Genomic DNA, 14,031 nt, shown 5'->3' on the forward strand with positions numbered 1-14,031 from the left:
GATGTGGGACTTGATCCCAGGACCCTGAGATCATGACCTGAGCCGAAGGCAGCGGCTTAACCCACTGAGCCACCCAGGCGCCCCTGAAAGCTTACTTTAACATGGACACAAATGTGCTTCAGGAAGGATCTGTTCTTTCAAGGCCATTTTTTCCTTCAGGGAGAGCTTGCCCTTTCTGTGACCGCTTGACTGAAAGCAGACATTTGCCCTTTCAGCATTGCTGACTCAGAAGGTTGTCTTTATCCAGACAGAGCAGTCTGGGTTACTCTTACACATAAAGAGGAGCCTGGAGTATCCAGCTTTCCTAGGTGTATTGAGAAGACATGCAGTCTCCTGGAGACCCTCTCTTTGATCAGTATGGTGTATGATTGGGCTTTCCGACATTCCCATCATTTCTTCTTGCTGTGAAGTTTATTAACTAATCAAAAGCTGTACTCTCACCCCACGTCACCTTTTGCCTGAAATTTTTACCATTCCCCGTGACTTTGTCCCCGACTGCAATGCATAATAGGCTCAGTCAGATACATTGCTGACTATTCTGCCCTATCTGATTGCAAACCAAAAAGCTGAACGATATCCCCAGTGATTTTTTAAAACTTACATCTTGATACCCATATTTTAAAATTAATAATGTTCCTTTTCAGAGTTACCAAACTAAATAAAAGGTAACTCTACAATGCCTACAATGTCAGCATTCTAATTATCAGTCCCACTAGGACCAAAGAATTAGAGAAAGGTAGTTTTCTGCAAGAAATGCCCCAGGTTTAGTACCAGAAGGGGGAAGACTTAATTATGTATGTCATCTAACAATTATGCCCCTTCATTCTATATATTTTTATCTTTCCTGTTCTCAGGAAAGTTTCATGGTGTCTGTTTTGCTTTTTGCTGATTCCATACATTTAAAATTCTGTCACTTATTTAGTTTTGAAATGCTTTTGTCCACATCTCATTGTACGTAGTTCTATCATCTTCAGATATGGATAACCTTGTTTCTTCTTTGACAGCTTTCACTGATTTCATTTTACATTAGTTAGATCAAAATCTTAGGACAAATTTTAAAGCATAGTCAGATGTTTATAATAAACATAGGTTTATAATAATATAGTTTATAATAATTTATAATAAACATAGGTTTATAATAAACATAGGTTTTCCCTTTTGAACCTAGATGGAATCTAGATGGTATTTCTTGAATGTAAGAGAAGGTCCAATAACAACATACAAACTGGATTATAAATCTAAGAAAACATACTTTTAGCTGACATCTGCTTTGGAATGTTGAATAAAAAATTGCAGATTTTTTTCTCATCTGTACTGGGCAGATAGTACAGATGAGAAAGTTAACCTCTAGTGATTGTGGTAACTTTTTTTAATGTTTGGAAGAAAAGTGTTATATACCTTACTCATTGTTAACTTAAGTAGTTGGGTGACGAAGTCCCCTGCAAGGACCCCTACTTACGTGTCCTAGAGAACCACTGCACTGTGCTTGCGCGGTTACACTGGCAGGGCTTAAAATCCTGTTGTGCTCTCATCAGTTCATAGGCATAGCTTTTCCTTACCCCACCTTGTGGTGCAACTCAGAGCTCCTCTGCTGCGGGCCAGAGACTATGTGCACATGCCTATTCCATGACTCAAGTCCTCTTGTTCTGAACAATTAATGTCTATCATATTGAACTCTGGCTACACGTTATCTGTCTCTTCTCTTAAGCACTTTCACTAATAAAGAATATCCACCCTCCATCTCCACTTAGGATTCTAGTTTGTTGTATCTTTTCCATTTAGACTCTTGACGGCTTTCAGGATCCTGCAGTATAAATGGAGAGAACAAGGAGGGTGTGGTAGCATTCCTTTTCCTTGCCTTTTCTCTCAGAGGGCTGTCTTGCTTGGTCAAAATATTGTGAGCTTTGGCCTTGAGCTTGCAGTAAGTTTTTATTTGGCAGTAGTATGTATAGCTCTTGTCACCTTTTTTTTTTTTTTTTTTTAGATTTTATTTATTTATTTGACAGAGAGAGGGAGAGACAGCAAGAGAGGGAACATAAGCAGGAGGAGTTGGAAAGGGAGAAGCAGGCTCCCTGTGAGGCTCAATCCCATGATCCTGAGATCATGACCTGAGCTTAACGACTGAGCCACCCAGGTGCCTTTAGCTCTTGTCACTTTCATCTGGACCTGGCAATTAGAGATGCCCCAAGGATGGACTTATTGACTATTTGATAAAATTTACTGCAAATATTTACTATGGTGAAATTATAAAATACGTACCTTTATTTAATTTTCACAAGTTAAATGACTTCTTATCTATAACAGAGAAACTTGGAAATGCATTTTTTAAAAGATTTTATTTATTTATTTGAGATAATGAGAGCATGAGAGCAGGGTGAGGGCCAAAGAGAGAAGAAGGCTCCCCACCAACCAGGGAACCTGATGTGGGTCTTGATCCTGAGACTCTGGGATCATGATGTGAGCCAAAGACAGAGGCTTAACCGACTGAGCCACCCAGGTGCCCCTGGAAATACATTTTTAATTGTCTTCATGTAAACCTGTCACTGAATCCAGTGACTATGTATTTTATTTTTAGGGTTTTTATAACATGCATATCTATGACAATGCTTGCTAATTATCTCTTTCTCATTTTTTAACAGATTACCAAAATTGAAAATGTCAGTCATTTGTGTGATTTGAGAGTTTTAAATCTTGCTAGGAACCTTTTAAGTCACGTTGATAATCTCAGTGGTCTGGATTCACTAACTGAACTTAACCTGCGACATAATCAAATCACATTTGTGGTGAGTATTAAAACAGAATCGATATGTGATCTCTGCCTTTTCTTCTAAGGAAATGAAATAAATGTTATGGTATTATTTTATGTAAAGTAAGAATCTACAGTAACTCAGTTCTTTTCTGAATTTAATTGTGCATATAATTATTAAGCCTTATGTTTTGATTTGGGAAATGTTAAGGTGTTTTTCATTTTAGAAGATAAATGTAAAATTAGAAACAGAAGTATTATCAATAAATGCATTAGCTAATATAAATGAGTAGTGAATTCTTTCCTGTTTTATCATGGTAATAGAATTAATAAGAAAGAAGGTTATTGGTAACTTTAGGTTGATAAATTGTTGTACCAGGAGGGAAAAGGCTCAGAGAGGAGAAGCCAAGGGCTGTGAAGACATACATAAATATCATTTCCTTTGCAGGGTTGACAGAGGCAGGCTAGTATAGTAGAAAAAGCATTGCATTGGGCATCGGAGACCTTGTTCTGGTCACAGCTTCATCTCTCATTAGCTGGGTGACCTTGGGTAAATTGTTAACTCTCTAAGCATCAGTTTACTTTTTTCTAAAGTGAGGGTCTTGGGCTAGATTATTTCTAGGATCCTTTTTAGTTTGTTGAATCTGAAGAAAGATGTTAACATGGTCAGGAGCTGGCATGTGAGCAGGAGGAAACAAGTTTCCACTGTGGGGACAAAACTACAGGAAGGCCACTTTGGAACTCTGAAGACAAACTTCATTAGATTTATAGCTTTACTCAAGTTCAGCAATGAAATAAGAGCCTGATGCTCAGGTATCTTGTACTTGTGCACATGCGAGGAGCACTAGTAGTAGCTTAAAAAATTAATTTATTTGTCAGAGAGAGAGAGATATGCAAGCAGGGGGAGTGGCAGGTGGAAGGAGAAGCAGGCTGAGCAAGGAGCCCGATGAGCAAGAAGCCCGATATGGGACTCAATCCCAGGACCCTGGGATCATGACCCAAGACAAACACAGCCACCTAACAAACTGAGCCATCCAGGCATCCCTAGAAATAGGACTTTTGACTGTATTATGTGATACAGACTGAGAAGACTTCTAATGATAAAAACAAACATTTTTTTTAAACAAGCTTCTTTTCTTTACATGCAATAGAAAAGTACTAGGTTCTCTCTGTATATCATTCAACTAAAATCTAACTCTTTATAAAGGTACAATCTAACTCTTAACTTCTTTGAGACATTGAGTTCCTTAGTAAATAATTAAGTGTAATATAAATGGTATACTTGGAAAGGTTGAGGGACAGATGATGCCTTATCTCTAGGCCTCATTGTACAGATTGGTTTCATTTTGAAGTTTTCCCAGAAAAATAAGAGCTCAGTAATGCTCACATCTTCTAGGAGGTTGAGATAATTTCAGAACCTTTTCTATGAAATGGATTTATTCCAGAGCCCCTAAATTCTGTCAGGCCCTATCCAGATTGGATTTAAATATTGGAAATGGCTTGTTTATTTTAAAAGACCTCCAGATTGAGTCAATCTTTTACATTGCTGAGTGTCTAGGAGCGGCTCAGGCTGGTGATCTATCCTCAGGACCTTGGGTATGATAAGAACTCAAAAAGCTTTGGTAGAGTGGGGCACAGAAATCTATTGACTTTTGCATATTCCCGTCTGTGTTCTTTCGTTTGGAAAGTACATAATGTGTATCCAGGAAATTGCTTACTGAATTTCCCAGTGAGTATTATGTCTGACCATTACTGTTACAGTTTAGGCAGCAGCCAACATCTATGGAAAAGGAAATTGTATTAACTTCTAAAAGTTACAAAGATTTAGTAAATATGATGCATATGGTGTCATCGTGATGATAGGTACCATGCATATGAATTTATGGGAAATTTGAATATACATGTAAGGTTACATAAGACTGGATGTAACTTTTGTTTCTTTTTCAAAGCATCCTTCCCTAAAACAGCCAAGAGACTTTTAAAACTGAGGGTTCTTTTTTTTTTTTTTTCTTCTTCAGTGCCTCTTCATTTCTCTAGGGTCAGTTATCACACTTTTTCTTTCATTCTGTTTTTTTCTTTCACGATTTTCATTTTACTCAGTGGCTGGTAATCCTTAGATGAACGACTGTGTTAAGTAGTGACTGGATCTCCTGCGCAGCTGAACAGGTCTTTTTAACTCCAAGATCTCTCCCTAAAATGATCACTGGATTTGTGTAAGTTGTCGAATCCCACACATTGGCAGGCTTCCCTTTAGAGTGAGTGGAAGGGAAAAGGGAGGCTCACTCTGTAATTGCCAAAATAAGAGAATGGCTATTTGGGGGATAGAAGGACTTTACTATCTTCTGTGTGGGATGACACTGCCATTCTTTTCTGCCTCCGGTTCGAATGTAGCAGTTATTAGCCGTCTCCATGGCTAAAACTCCCACGTGCTCCATCCTTCCTTGTCAGATGCTCTCATGTTGTTGAGAGAACAGATCCTGAAGCTCTGGCTGAGGCTTTCTGCAGCTGGCTGCTCCGTCCACTGCCTGTGTGTGTGCATGACAGGGGTGGGAGTGGGCTGAGGCAGGGGTGGGTTTGCTGCTGCTCCGGGAAGAACAGTGGAGTAGACAGACTTTTCATTACACATCTACTTGCTTAGCCACAGTTAACCACCGTCCACTTCTGCTCTCTACGTGTTCTGAGTGTGAGCACCAAATAAAACGGCATTCTGTAGGAGAGGACTGCAGACGCTGCCGGCCAGCATGTCTCTTTCCAGTTCCGAGCTGTGGTTTTGTCTGGGGTTATCGCTAGTAAGATCCTGTCTGCTTGCCAGCTTCCTGAAATTCATCCAAACTGTGGGATCTCTTAAAGATGACTCTCTTGTTTTTAGCATTTCCCTGGGTTTACTCATTTTGTGTGTTTCTTTGCTTTGCCCATCAAATCTTATAGAAGAGATTAAACAAATGCATTACCCACTTCATTTTCTTATCAGAAAACTTGTCTGTTTTTGATGTAGAAAAGTTTTTGTTTGCTTGTTTGCTTATTGTAGTTTAAAGTCACTGATCTTTTTCTGGGAGATTTTACAAATTTCAAACCAAGTGCCTTTTTTTGTTTATATGGTAGCTTTCCCTTTTAAACAATTGTGAAACATTTCAGACAGTCTGAAAAGAATGGGAAATAGTATTACCAACATGTGTGTATATCTACCAATCAACTTAATAAATAAAAATCCTTCAAATATAGTTAAGGCCTAGTGTATAACCCTCCCCCATCACATTCCCTCCCTCCTTTGCAGAGGTAAGCACAATTCTGAGTATAGTGCTTATTCCAATGCATGTTGGTTTCCTTTTCCATATATGTATGTACCCCTCCCTAAACAATATCAAGTAATTTTTTTGTATGCTTTTGAACATTCTTTTAAATGTTCATCATACTGTACATGTTTTCTGTAAGTCGCTTTTATTAACATGCTTTGAGATTTGTCTGTGTTGTTATCTGTAGCTCTGGTTCACTAATTTTCATTGTATGATTGTAATTAACCATTCTACTTATGCACAGTGGTATTTCCAATTTTTAATTTTTTAAAAAAAGATTTTATTTATTTATTTGACAGAGAAAGATTACAAGTAGGCAGAGAGGCAGGCAGAGAGAGAGGAGAAAGCAGGCTCCCCGCAGAGCAGAGAGTCTGATGCGGGGCTCAATCCCAGGATCCTGGGATCATGACCTGAGCTGAAGGCAGAGGCTTAACCCATGAGCCACCCAGGCGCCCCTCCAATTTTTAATTATTAAAAAATATCACAAATAACATTTATGTACATGTCTTTTGGTGAATAGGCATAATAGTTTCTCTGGGACAGTGGCTTTCAGACCATAGTCTATGGTAATAAATAAAATTTACATTAAAGTCCAGTTATTAAATACTCAGCTATTAAATATTTATATGGGTAAGTTATAAATGATAGAAGCAGACATTTCATGAAGCTGTATCTGCCCTTGATCTTCTATCAAAGATGTTGGTCTCAACCTACTGAATTGATTTTTTTTTTAAAAAGATTTTGTTTTTTTATTTGACAGAGAGAGAGAGAGAGAGAGCACAAGTAGGCAGAGTGGCAGGCAGAGGGAGAGGGAGAAGCAGGCTCTCCACTGAATAGGGAACCCGATGTGGATCTCAATCCCAGGACCCTGGGATCATGACTTGAGCCAAAGGCAGCAGCTTAACCGACTGAGCCACCCAAGCGCCCCCGAATTGATTTCTTGACCAATGAAAAGTTGATTGCAACCTGTATTTGGCAAACAGTGCTCAATGGAAGAGCTTGGGAGAGGCATTGCTGAATCCAGGATTATGCTCATTTTGTTTTATTAGATATCATCAAGTTTTGTCCAAAACTTGATATAAAAATTTGGTACAACCAAATTACATTTCTATCAGCTTTACCTGGGAGTTCCTTTAACTTCACATTTTTGCTGATACCTGATACTGTCAGACCTTTTATTTTTTGCCAGTCTTTTAACTATGAAATTATATGGCATTGAGATTTTAATATGAATTTCCAGTGAGGCTGAATGCCTTTCATCTTTTTTCTTTTGTGATAAGAGATTGTCTCTCATTTAGAGTGCCTGAATAGTCTTATCCTTTGCCCATTATAATTGCAGGCTTTTTTTTTTCTTTTTCCTCTTGATCAGTGGTATTTCTTTTGTTTCTTCTATATTTTGAGGAAGAGAAGTAAAAATCATCAATAGTTTTCTTTATTGTTTATGGTGTTTTTGTTTGAAACTATTTCTTTTAAAAGTTGAGGGCATGAAGATATTTTTCTGTTACCTGACAAAAGTTTTGAAGTTGCTCTTCCCATGTTTTATCTATTTGGAAATGATTTTTTCTTGTGGTGTAAAATTGAAATCCAGATTTGTTTTCTTTTTTTCTCATATGGATTGCTAATTGTCCCAGCACCATTTATTGAAGAATGGATTATTTCTGTCCTTCCATCTCCCCTTGGCAGTATCTCCCTCTAGCAAATTAAATACCAACATATGCATGGGTCTGTGCCTGGCCTCTCTGGTCTGTTTTATTGATCTCTATCTATGTTCCAATATAACACTACCTTAATAACTGTAATCTCTGTTATGTTCTAAGAATTAGTAGCATGAGGACCCCGATCTTCCTTCCTCTTCCCTAGCCTTCCTTTCTTCCTTAAAAAAAAAAAAAGATTTTTTTTTAGAAATAGCATGTCAAGTTTCATGAATAATCCTACTGGTCTGTTTGATTGGAATATCTTTGAGTTTGAAGACAATTGACATTTTTTATATTGAACCTTTAATATAATATGCACATGGTGCATTACTATGAAGGCATAATATGAATATAACATATCTCTCAATTCATATAAGTCATATTTTATTCTTTTTTTTTTGCTATTGTAAATTATTTTGATCAGAAATAGATTTCCTGGGGCTCCTGGGTGGCTCAGTTGTTGAGCGTCTGCCTTTAGCTCGGGTCATGATCCCAGGGTTCTGGGATTGAGTCCTGTGTCAGGCTCCCTGCTCAGTGGGAAGCCTGCTTCTCCCTCACCCACTCTCCCTGTTTGTGTTCCCTCTCTTGCTGTTTCTCTCTCTCTCTCTCTCTGTTAAATAAATAAAGAAATAAAACCTTTAAAAAAGAAGTAGATTTCTTACTGTTGTTGCCAGTATATGGAACCACAGTTGATTTTGTTTCATTGATCTCATATTTAGCAGCCATGCTCTGACACTTAATAATTCTAATAATATATCTGTAGGTTATCTTAGATTTTCTATTTAGAAAATCTTAATTTTTTGTGAATAATTGTAGTTTCCCTTAATCATTACATTTTATTTCTTCTTGTTTGACTAGCCAGACTGAACTTCCAGTTTGACCATACCTCTAGTACAAAGCTGAATAAAGAAGCAAAAGAAGGCATCCTTTCCTTATTCCTGATTTTAAAGGAAACGTATCACTAGCTATGTTTGCTAAATGCCATTTATCAATCTGAAGAACTTATCCTCTGTTTTTAGTTTGCTTAAATTTATATTATGAATGGTTTTTGCATTTTATTAGATGATTCTTATACAGCTCTTAGACTGGTCATAATGAATTTTTTTCATCTTTAATATATTAATTTTGGAAATTATAAGATTTTGTAACAGTAAGTCATTCTAGCATTTTTTATTATTGTGTATTTTATGGGCTATATTCCATATATATTCCTGGGTTTCATTTATTAATATTTTCACTATATTTAGTGAAATTTGTCTATAATTTATTTTGCTTTTTCTTTTCTGGTATCAAGGTCACATTAGCCTCATAAAATGAACTGAGGGGTGCTTCCTATTTTAATATTCTGTGATTCCCTATTTTGGTTTCCTATTTGGTATAAATCTCACTTTATATGAAATTAAAGATGATCTTCTTCTTGTATACTTGGAGGAACGTATCTGTAAAATAGTTTGAGTAGTTTTAAACTATTGTCTCAGTAATAATAGTATCAGTTTTGATATGTTATAGTTTCCTTTAATCTAAACTCCCTTTTTTTTAGCTGCTCTCTCTTTCATCATGCCCCTGTTGTCATTTCTCATGATGCTTATTTATACTTTGTTTCTTAATTAGTATTGCCTGAGGTTTATTAATTTTACTAGTAATTTCAAAGAACTGACTTTGGTTTTGTTGAACTTCTCTAATAGCTTTTAAGAAATACTGTTCTAGGGGTGCCTGTCTGGCTCAGTCGTTAATCGTCTGCCTTCAGCTCAGGTCATGATCCCAGGGTTTGGGGATTGAGTCCTGGGATTGAGCCTGCTTCTCCCTCTCCCACTCCCCCTGCTTGTGTCCCTGCTCTTGCTGTCTCTCTGTCAAATAAGTAATAAAAATTAAAAAAAAAAAAAAAGAAATATTGTTCTTGATTTTTGTTCCCAACTCTCTTATTTTCTCTATTTGTTTTTTCTTCCTAAAGTTTTGTGTTTGGATACTTGATACATTTGTTGTCAGTCCTTTCTAGTTTCTAATATAAGCACTTGCTTAAGACTATAAATTTACCCTTGAGAACCACTTCAGCTTCGTCCCACAAGTTTTGAAATTCAGTATTTTATTTTATTTTATTTTATTTTTTCAGTGTTCCAAGATTCATTGTTAATGCACCACACACAGTGTGAAATTTAGTATTTTTATTCTAAATATTTTCTAAGTTCCATTTTGATTTCTTCTTTGATCTATGTGCTATTTAGAAGCATATTTGAACATTTTTGATATGTATAGATTGATTATTCTTTTTTTGTCATTCTTTTCTAATTTAGTTGCCTTGTAGCTGGTGAGTGTGGGTTATACGTAATCTGTTCTGTGAAGTTTGTTGAGGTTTGCTGTATTGCCTAGTATGCAGTCAACATTTACAGTCCATACACACTATCAATATATTTCCCTAGTATGTGCTCAGTGTTTGAAGCTGTTTCTAGGTGCACACAAGGTTAAAACTGCTGTATCTTCCTGGTCAATTGTTCCTTTTATCATTGTGTATTAACTGTCTTTATTACCTTCATAGACTAAGTATTTATGAGCGTGGACTGTTTGCCAGATACTGTTCTAACTATGTAGTATAGGTAAAGAAGTTAATCATACATTTTCTGCCTTAACATTCATTTAGTCTAATGTTAAATACCAACTTTCTTTAGGTTATTTTTTTCCTGGTATATCTTTTTTATTCTTTAATCTTTTTTAATTTTCAATTTTTAAATTTTCAACTAACCTCTCTTTTGATTATTCTCTCTGTCCTCTTCTATCTACAAGTCTCTTTTTTTCTGAACCATTTAAGGGTAAGATGCAGGCAAGATGCCCCTTCATCTCCACATACTTCAATGTGTATTTTCTAAAAACAAGAATCCTCTTATATAACCACATTATAGTAATCAAAATCAGGAAATAAACAGCGATAGGTTACTATTATCTAATCTGTAGATCCCATTCAGATTTTCTTAATTATCTCACTAACAAGGATGCCTGGGTGGCTCAGTTAGTTAAGCATCTGCCTTTGGCTCAGGTCATGATCCCAGAATCCTGGGATCGAACCCTGCTTTGTGCTCCATGCTTGGCGGGGAGCCTGCTTCTTCCTTTGCCTACTGCTCCCCCTGCTTGTGTGCTCTCTCTTTCTCTCTCTCTCTGACAAGTAATTAACATCTTAAAAAATTATGTTGCTAGCGTCCTTTTTAGCAAAAGAAAATCCAAGATCACACATTGTATTCCTGTAGTTATGTCTCCCTAGTCGTCTTTGATCTGCAAGAGTCCTTGCATCATTCTTTGTATGTAATGACATTGATGTTTTTAAAGAATAGTGTTTATTATTTTGTAGAATGTCCCTGGGTTTGGGCTTGCCTAATGATGTGTCCTCATGATTACATTCAGATTATGTACGTTTGACAAAAGCAGCAGCAGAAGTGATGCTGAGCTCTTCTCAATGACTCATATTGAGTTTTCTTTTACTTTAAACCTTTGTCTTATAAGAGTTTACAACTTCTTTTTTAACTTACAAGTGAGAATCTTTCTTCTGACTAGAACCTTTAGTCTATTGTACTAATTCTGATTACTGCTAAATTTACCACTTTGCTATTCTTTCGTGCTATTTGTCCTGCATTTCCTGTGTGTGAATGTGCATCTTACTGTGGGTTGATCGGCTTTTCTCTGTTCTTTCTTATTCACTTTAATGGTTACTCTTAATGTTTTAAAATACACACGACTTAAATTATAGAGTTGATACACGTCCCTACCCTCTTCTTATATAAGGACCCTAGAATCATTTAATCCGGTAACCCTGTGCCGTTTTACATGTTTTTGTTTCCTAGGCTTTTCTTTTTATCTTTTTACTCCCCAAATTAGATATTTTAATTGTTGGTGTTTCCAGTCAGTGCTTATTTGGATTCACCCACATGCTTGTTTGAGTTTACCACTCTTTTGAAAATATATGATTTAGAAAAATTTCCTTTAAAATGACTCTGGTGGTAAGCTCTCTCAGTTTATGTTTGTCTAATAATGTGTTCATTTTGCCCTTATTCATGATGGATGGTCTGACCTGGTATTTGAAGCTCATATTTTTTTTTTTTTTTTTTTTTTAAAGATTTTATTTATTTATTTGACAGAGAGAGATCACAAGTAAGCAGAGAGGCAGGCAGAGAGAGAGGAGGAAACAGGCTCCCTGCCGAGCAGAGAGCCCGATGCGGGACTCGATCCCAGGACCCTGAGATCATGACCTGAGCCGAAGGCAGAGGCTTAACCCACTGAGCCACCCAGGCGCCCCTGAAGCTCATATTTTATTGTCTTTGAACTCTGTTATCATCGTTAAACTGTCTACTATCTTTGTTGTATAGGGCCTTCTTTTTCTTTCTTTGGTAGCTTTTAAGATTATAAAATTTCTTTTTGAACTTCAGATTCACTAATATGTGTAGGGTGTAGAAGTACCATATTTCAGGGGCACCTGGGTGGCTCAGTGGGTTAAAGCCGCTGCCTTCGGCTCAGGTCATGGTCTCAGGGTCCTGGGATCGAGTCCCACATCGGGCTCTCTGCTCAGCAGGGAGCCTGCTTCCCTCTCTCTCTCTCTCTCTCTGCCTGCCTCTCCATCTACTTGTGATCTAAAAAGAAAAAAAAAACAAAGAAGTACCATATTTCACCAACTTGGGATGCACATTTTTCCATATTTTACCAATTTTGAAATCTGGATATGTTTTACAATGTATGGCATCTTAAAATCACTATTGAACAGGCTATAGCAATTTCATTGCTACATATATGTGAATGTGGTTAAAACTGTTTATACTATACTCATTTTAGTTATTGTTACCACATGTTTTGAGTTTAATCACGGTTCGAAATGTATTTAAAAAGATTACACCAATGGGACACCTACTTGATTCAGTCAGTTAAATGTCTGATTTCATCTCAGGTCTTGATCTCAGGGTCTTGGGATCAGGCCTCCTCAGGCTCTGTGCTCAGCGGGGAATCTGCTTCTCCTCTCATCCCCCCACCCCTCCCCTGCCTATGCTTTCGATCTCAAGTAAAATAAAATCTTAAAAAAAAAAAAAAACGGGTTACACCAAGATTTGGCATGGGAATGAAACATTTCTGTATTCAAAAAGGCATGAACAACAAAGATATAAATTTAATATTAGTGGAACTTTTCTTTGGAGGAATGACAGCAATTCCACATTTTCTTGCTAATTAACAATCAAGTACTTTAAAAGGAGGAAAACTATGTTTGGCGAAGATTTTGTTACTGAGACAGTTTCAGAGAGTTTGTTTATCACATGCCAAGCAATGCACCTGAAGACAGGAGAAATTGAGCAAACTCCTTGGAAGAGATGGAAGCATTTCAAAGCAACAAGAAGCTGTGGTATAATTCACACTGGTATCTTAGACCATTTGGGTTGCTCTCTATCACAAAATACCACAGACTGGGTAGCTTAGAAACAAGAGAAATTTATTTCTCACAGTTCTAGATGCTGGGAAGTCCAAATCAAGGTGATAGTATAGTTGCCTACTGGTGGGAGCCTTCTTTCTGGTCCATAGCTGGCACATTTTCACTGTGTCCTCACATGGTTGAGGAGGCTAGATCTCTTTTATAAGGCACTGATCCCATTCATAAGGAACCACCCTTGTGGCTTAAGCACCCTCCAAAGGCCCCACCTCTTTTTTTTAATATATTTTTATTTTTTATAAACATATAATATATTTTTATCCCCAGGGGTCTGTGAATCGCCAGGTTTACACACTTCACAGCACTCACCAAAGCACATACCCTCCCCAATGTCCATAACCCCACCCTCCTTTCCCAACCACCCTCCCCCCAGCAACCCTCAGTTTGTTTTGTGAGATTAAGAGTCACTTATGGTTTGTCTCCCTCCCAATCCCATCTTGTTTCATTCATTCTTCTCCTCCCCCTTGACCCCCCCATGTTGCATCACCACTTCCTCATATCAGGCAGATCATATGATAGTTGTCTTTCTCTGCTTGACTTATTTCACTGAGCATGATATGCTCTAGTTCCATCCACGTTGTCGCAAATGGCAAGATTTCATTTATTTTGATAGCTGCATAGTATTCCATTGTGTATATATACCACATCTTCTTGATCCATTCATCTGTTGATGGACATCTAGGTCCTTAACATAGTTTGGCTATTGTGGACATTGCTGCTATAAACATTCGGGTGCACGTGCCCCTTCGGATCACTACGTTTATATCTTTAAGGTAAATATTCAGTAGTGCAATTGCTGGGTCATAGGGCAGTTCTATTTTCAACATTTTGAGGAACCTCCATGCT

The 14,031-nt window shown here is 37.2% G+C and overlaps 1 protein-coding gene and 1 pseudogene across 2 annotated transcripts in view; one reads left to right on the plus strand and one right to left on the minus strand.

The window, feature by feature from the left end:
• Nucleotides 1-474, minus strand: part of LOC132029166 (ras-related C3 botulinum toxin substrate 1-like) — a 3,345-nt pseudogene extending 2,871 nt beyond the window's left edge.
• Nucleotides 1-14,031, plus strand: part of LRRC49 (leucine rich repeat containing 49) — a 163,790-nt gene that overhangs the window by 25,813 nt on the left and 123,946 nt on the right. For both annotated transcript variants that reach the window (XM_059371947.1, XM_059371948.1), the window contains one exon: nt 2,640-2,783. In XM_059371947.1, coding sequence (XP_059227930.1) covers nt 2,640-2,783 — 144 coding nt within the window. The remainder of the gene's footprint in view (nt 1-2,639; nt 2,784-14,031) is intronic.

This window comes from Mustela nigripes, chromosome 13 (assembly GCF_022355385.1).
Source record: "Mustela nigripes isolate SB6536 chromosome 13, MUSNIG.SB6536, whole genome shotgun sequence".
In the NCBI taxonomy this organism is placed as follows: domain Eukaryota; kingdom Metazoa; phylum Chordata; class Mammalia; order Carnivora; family Mustelidae; genus Mustela; species Mustela nigripes.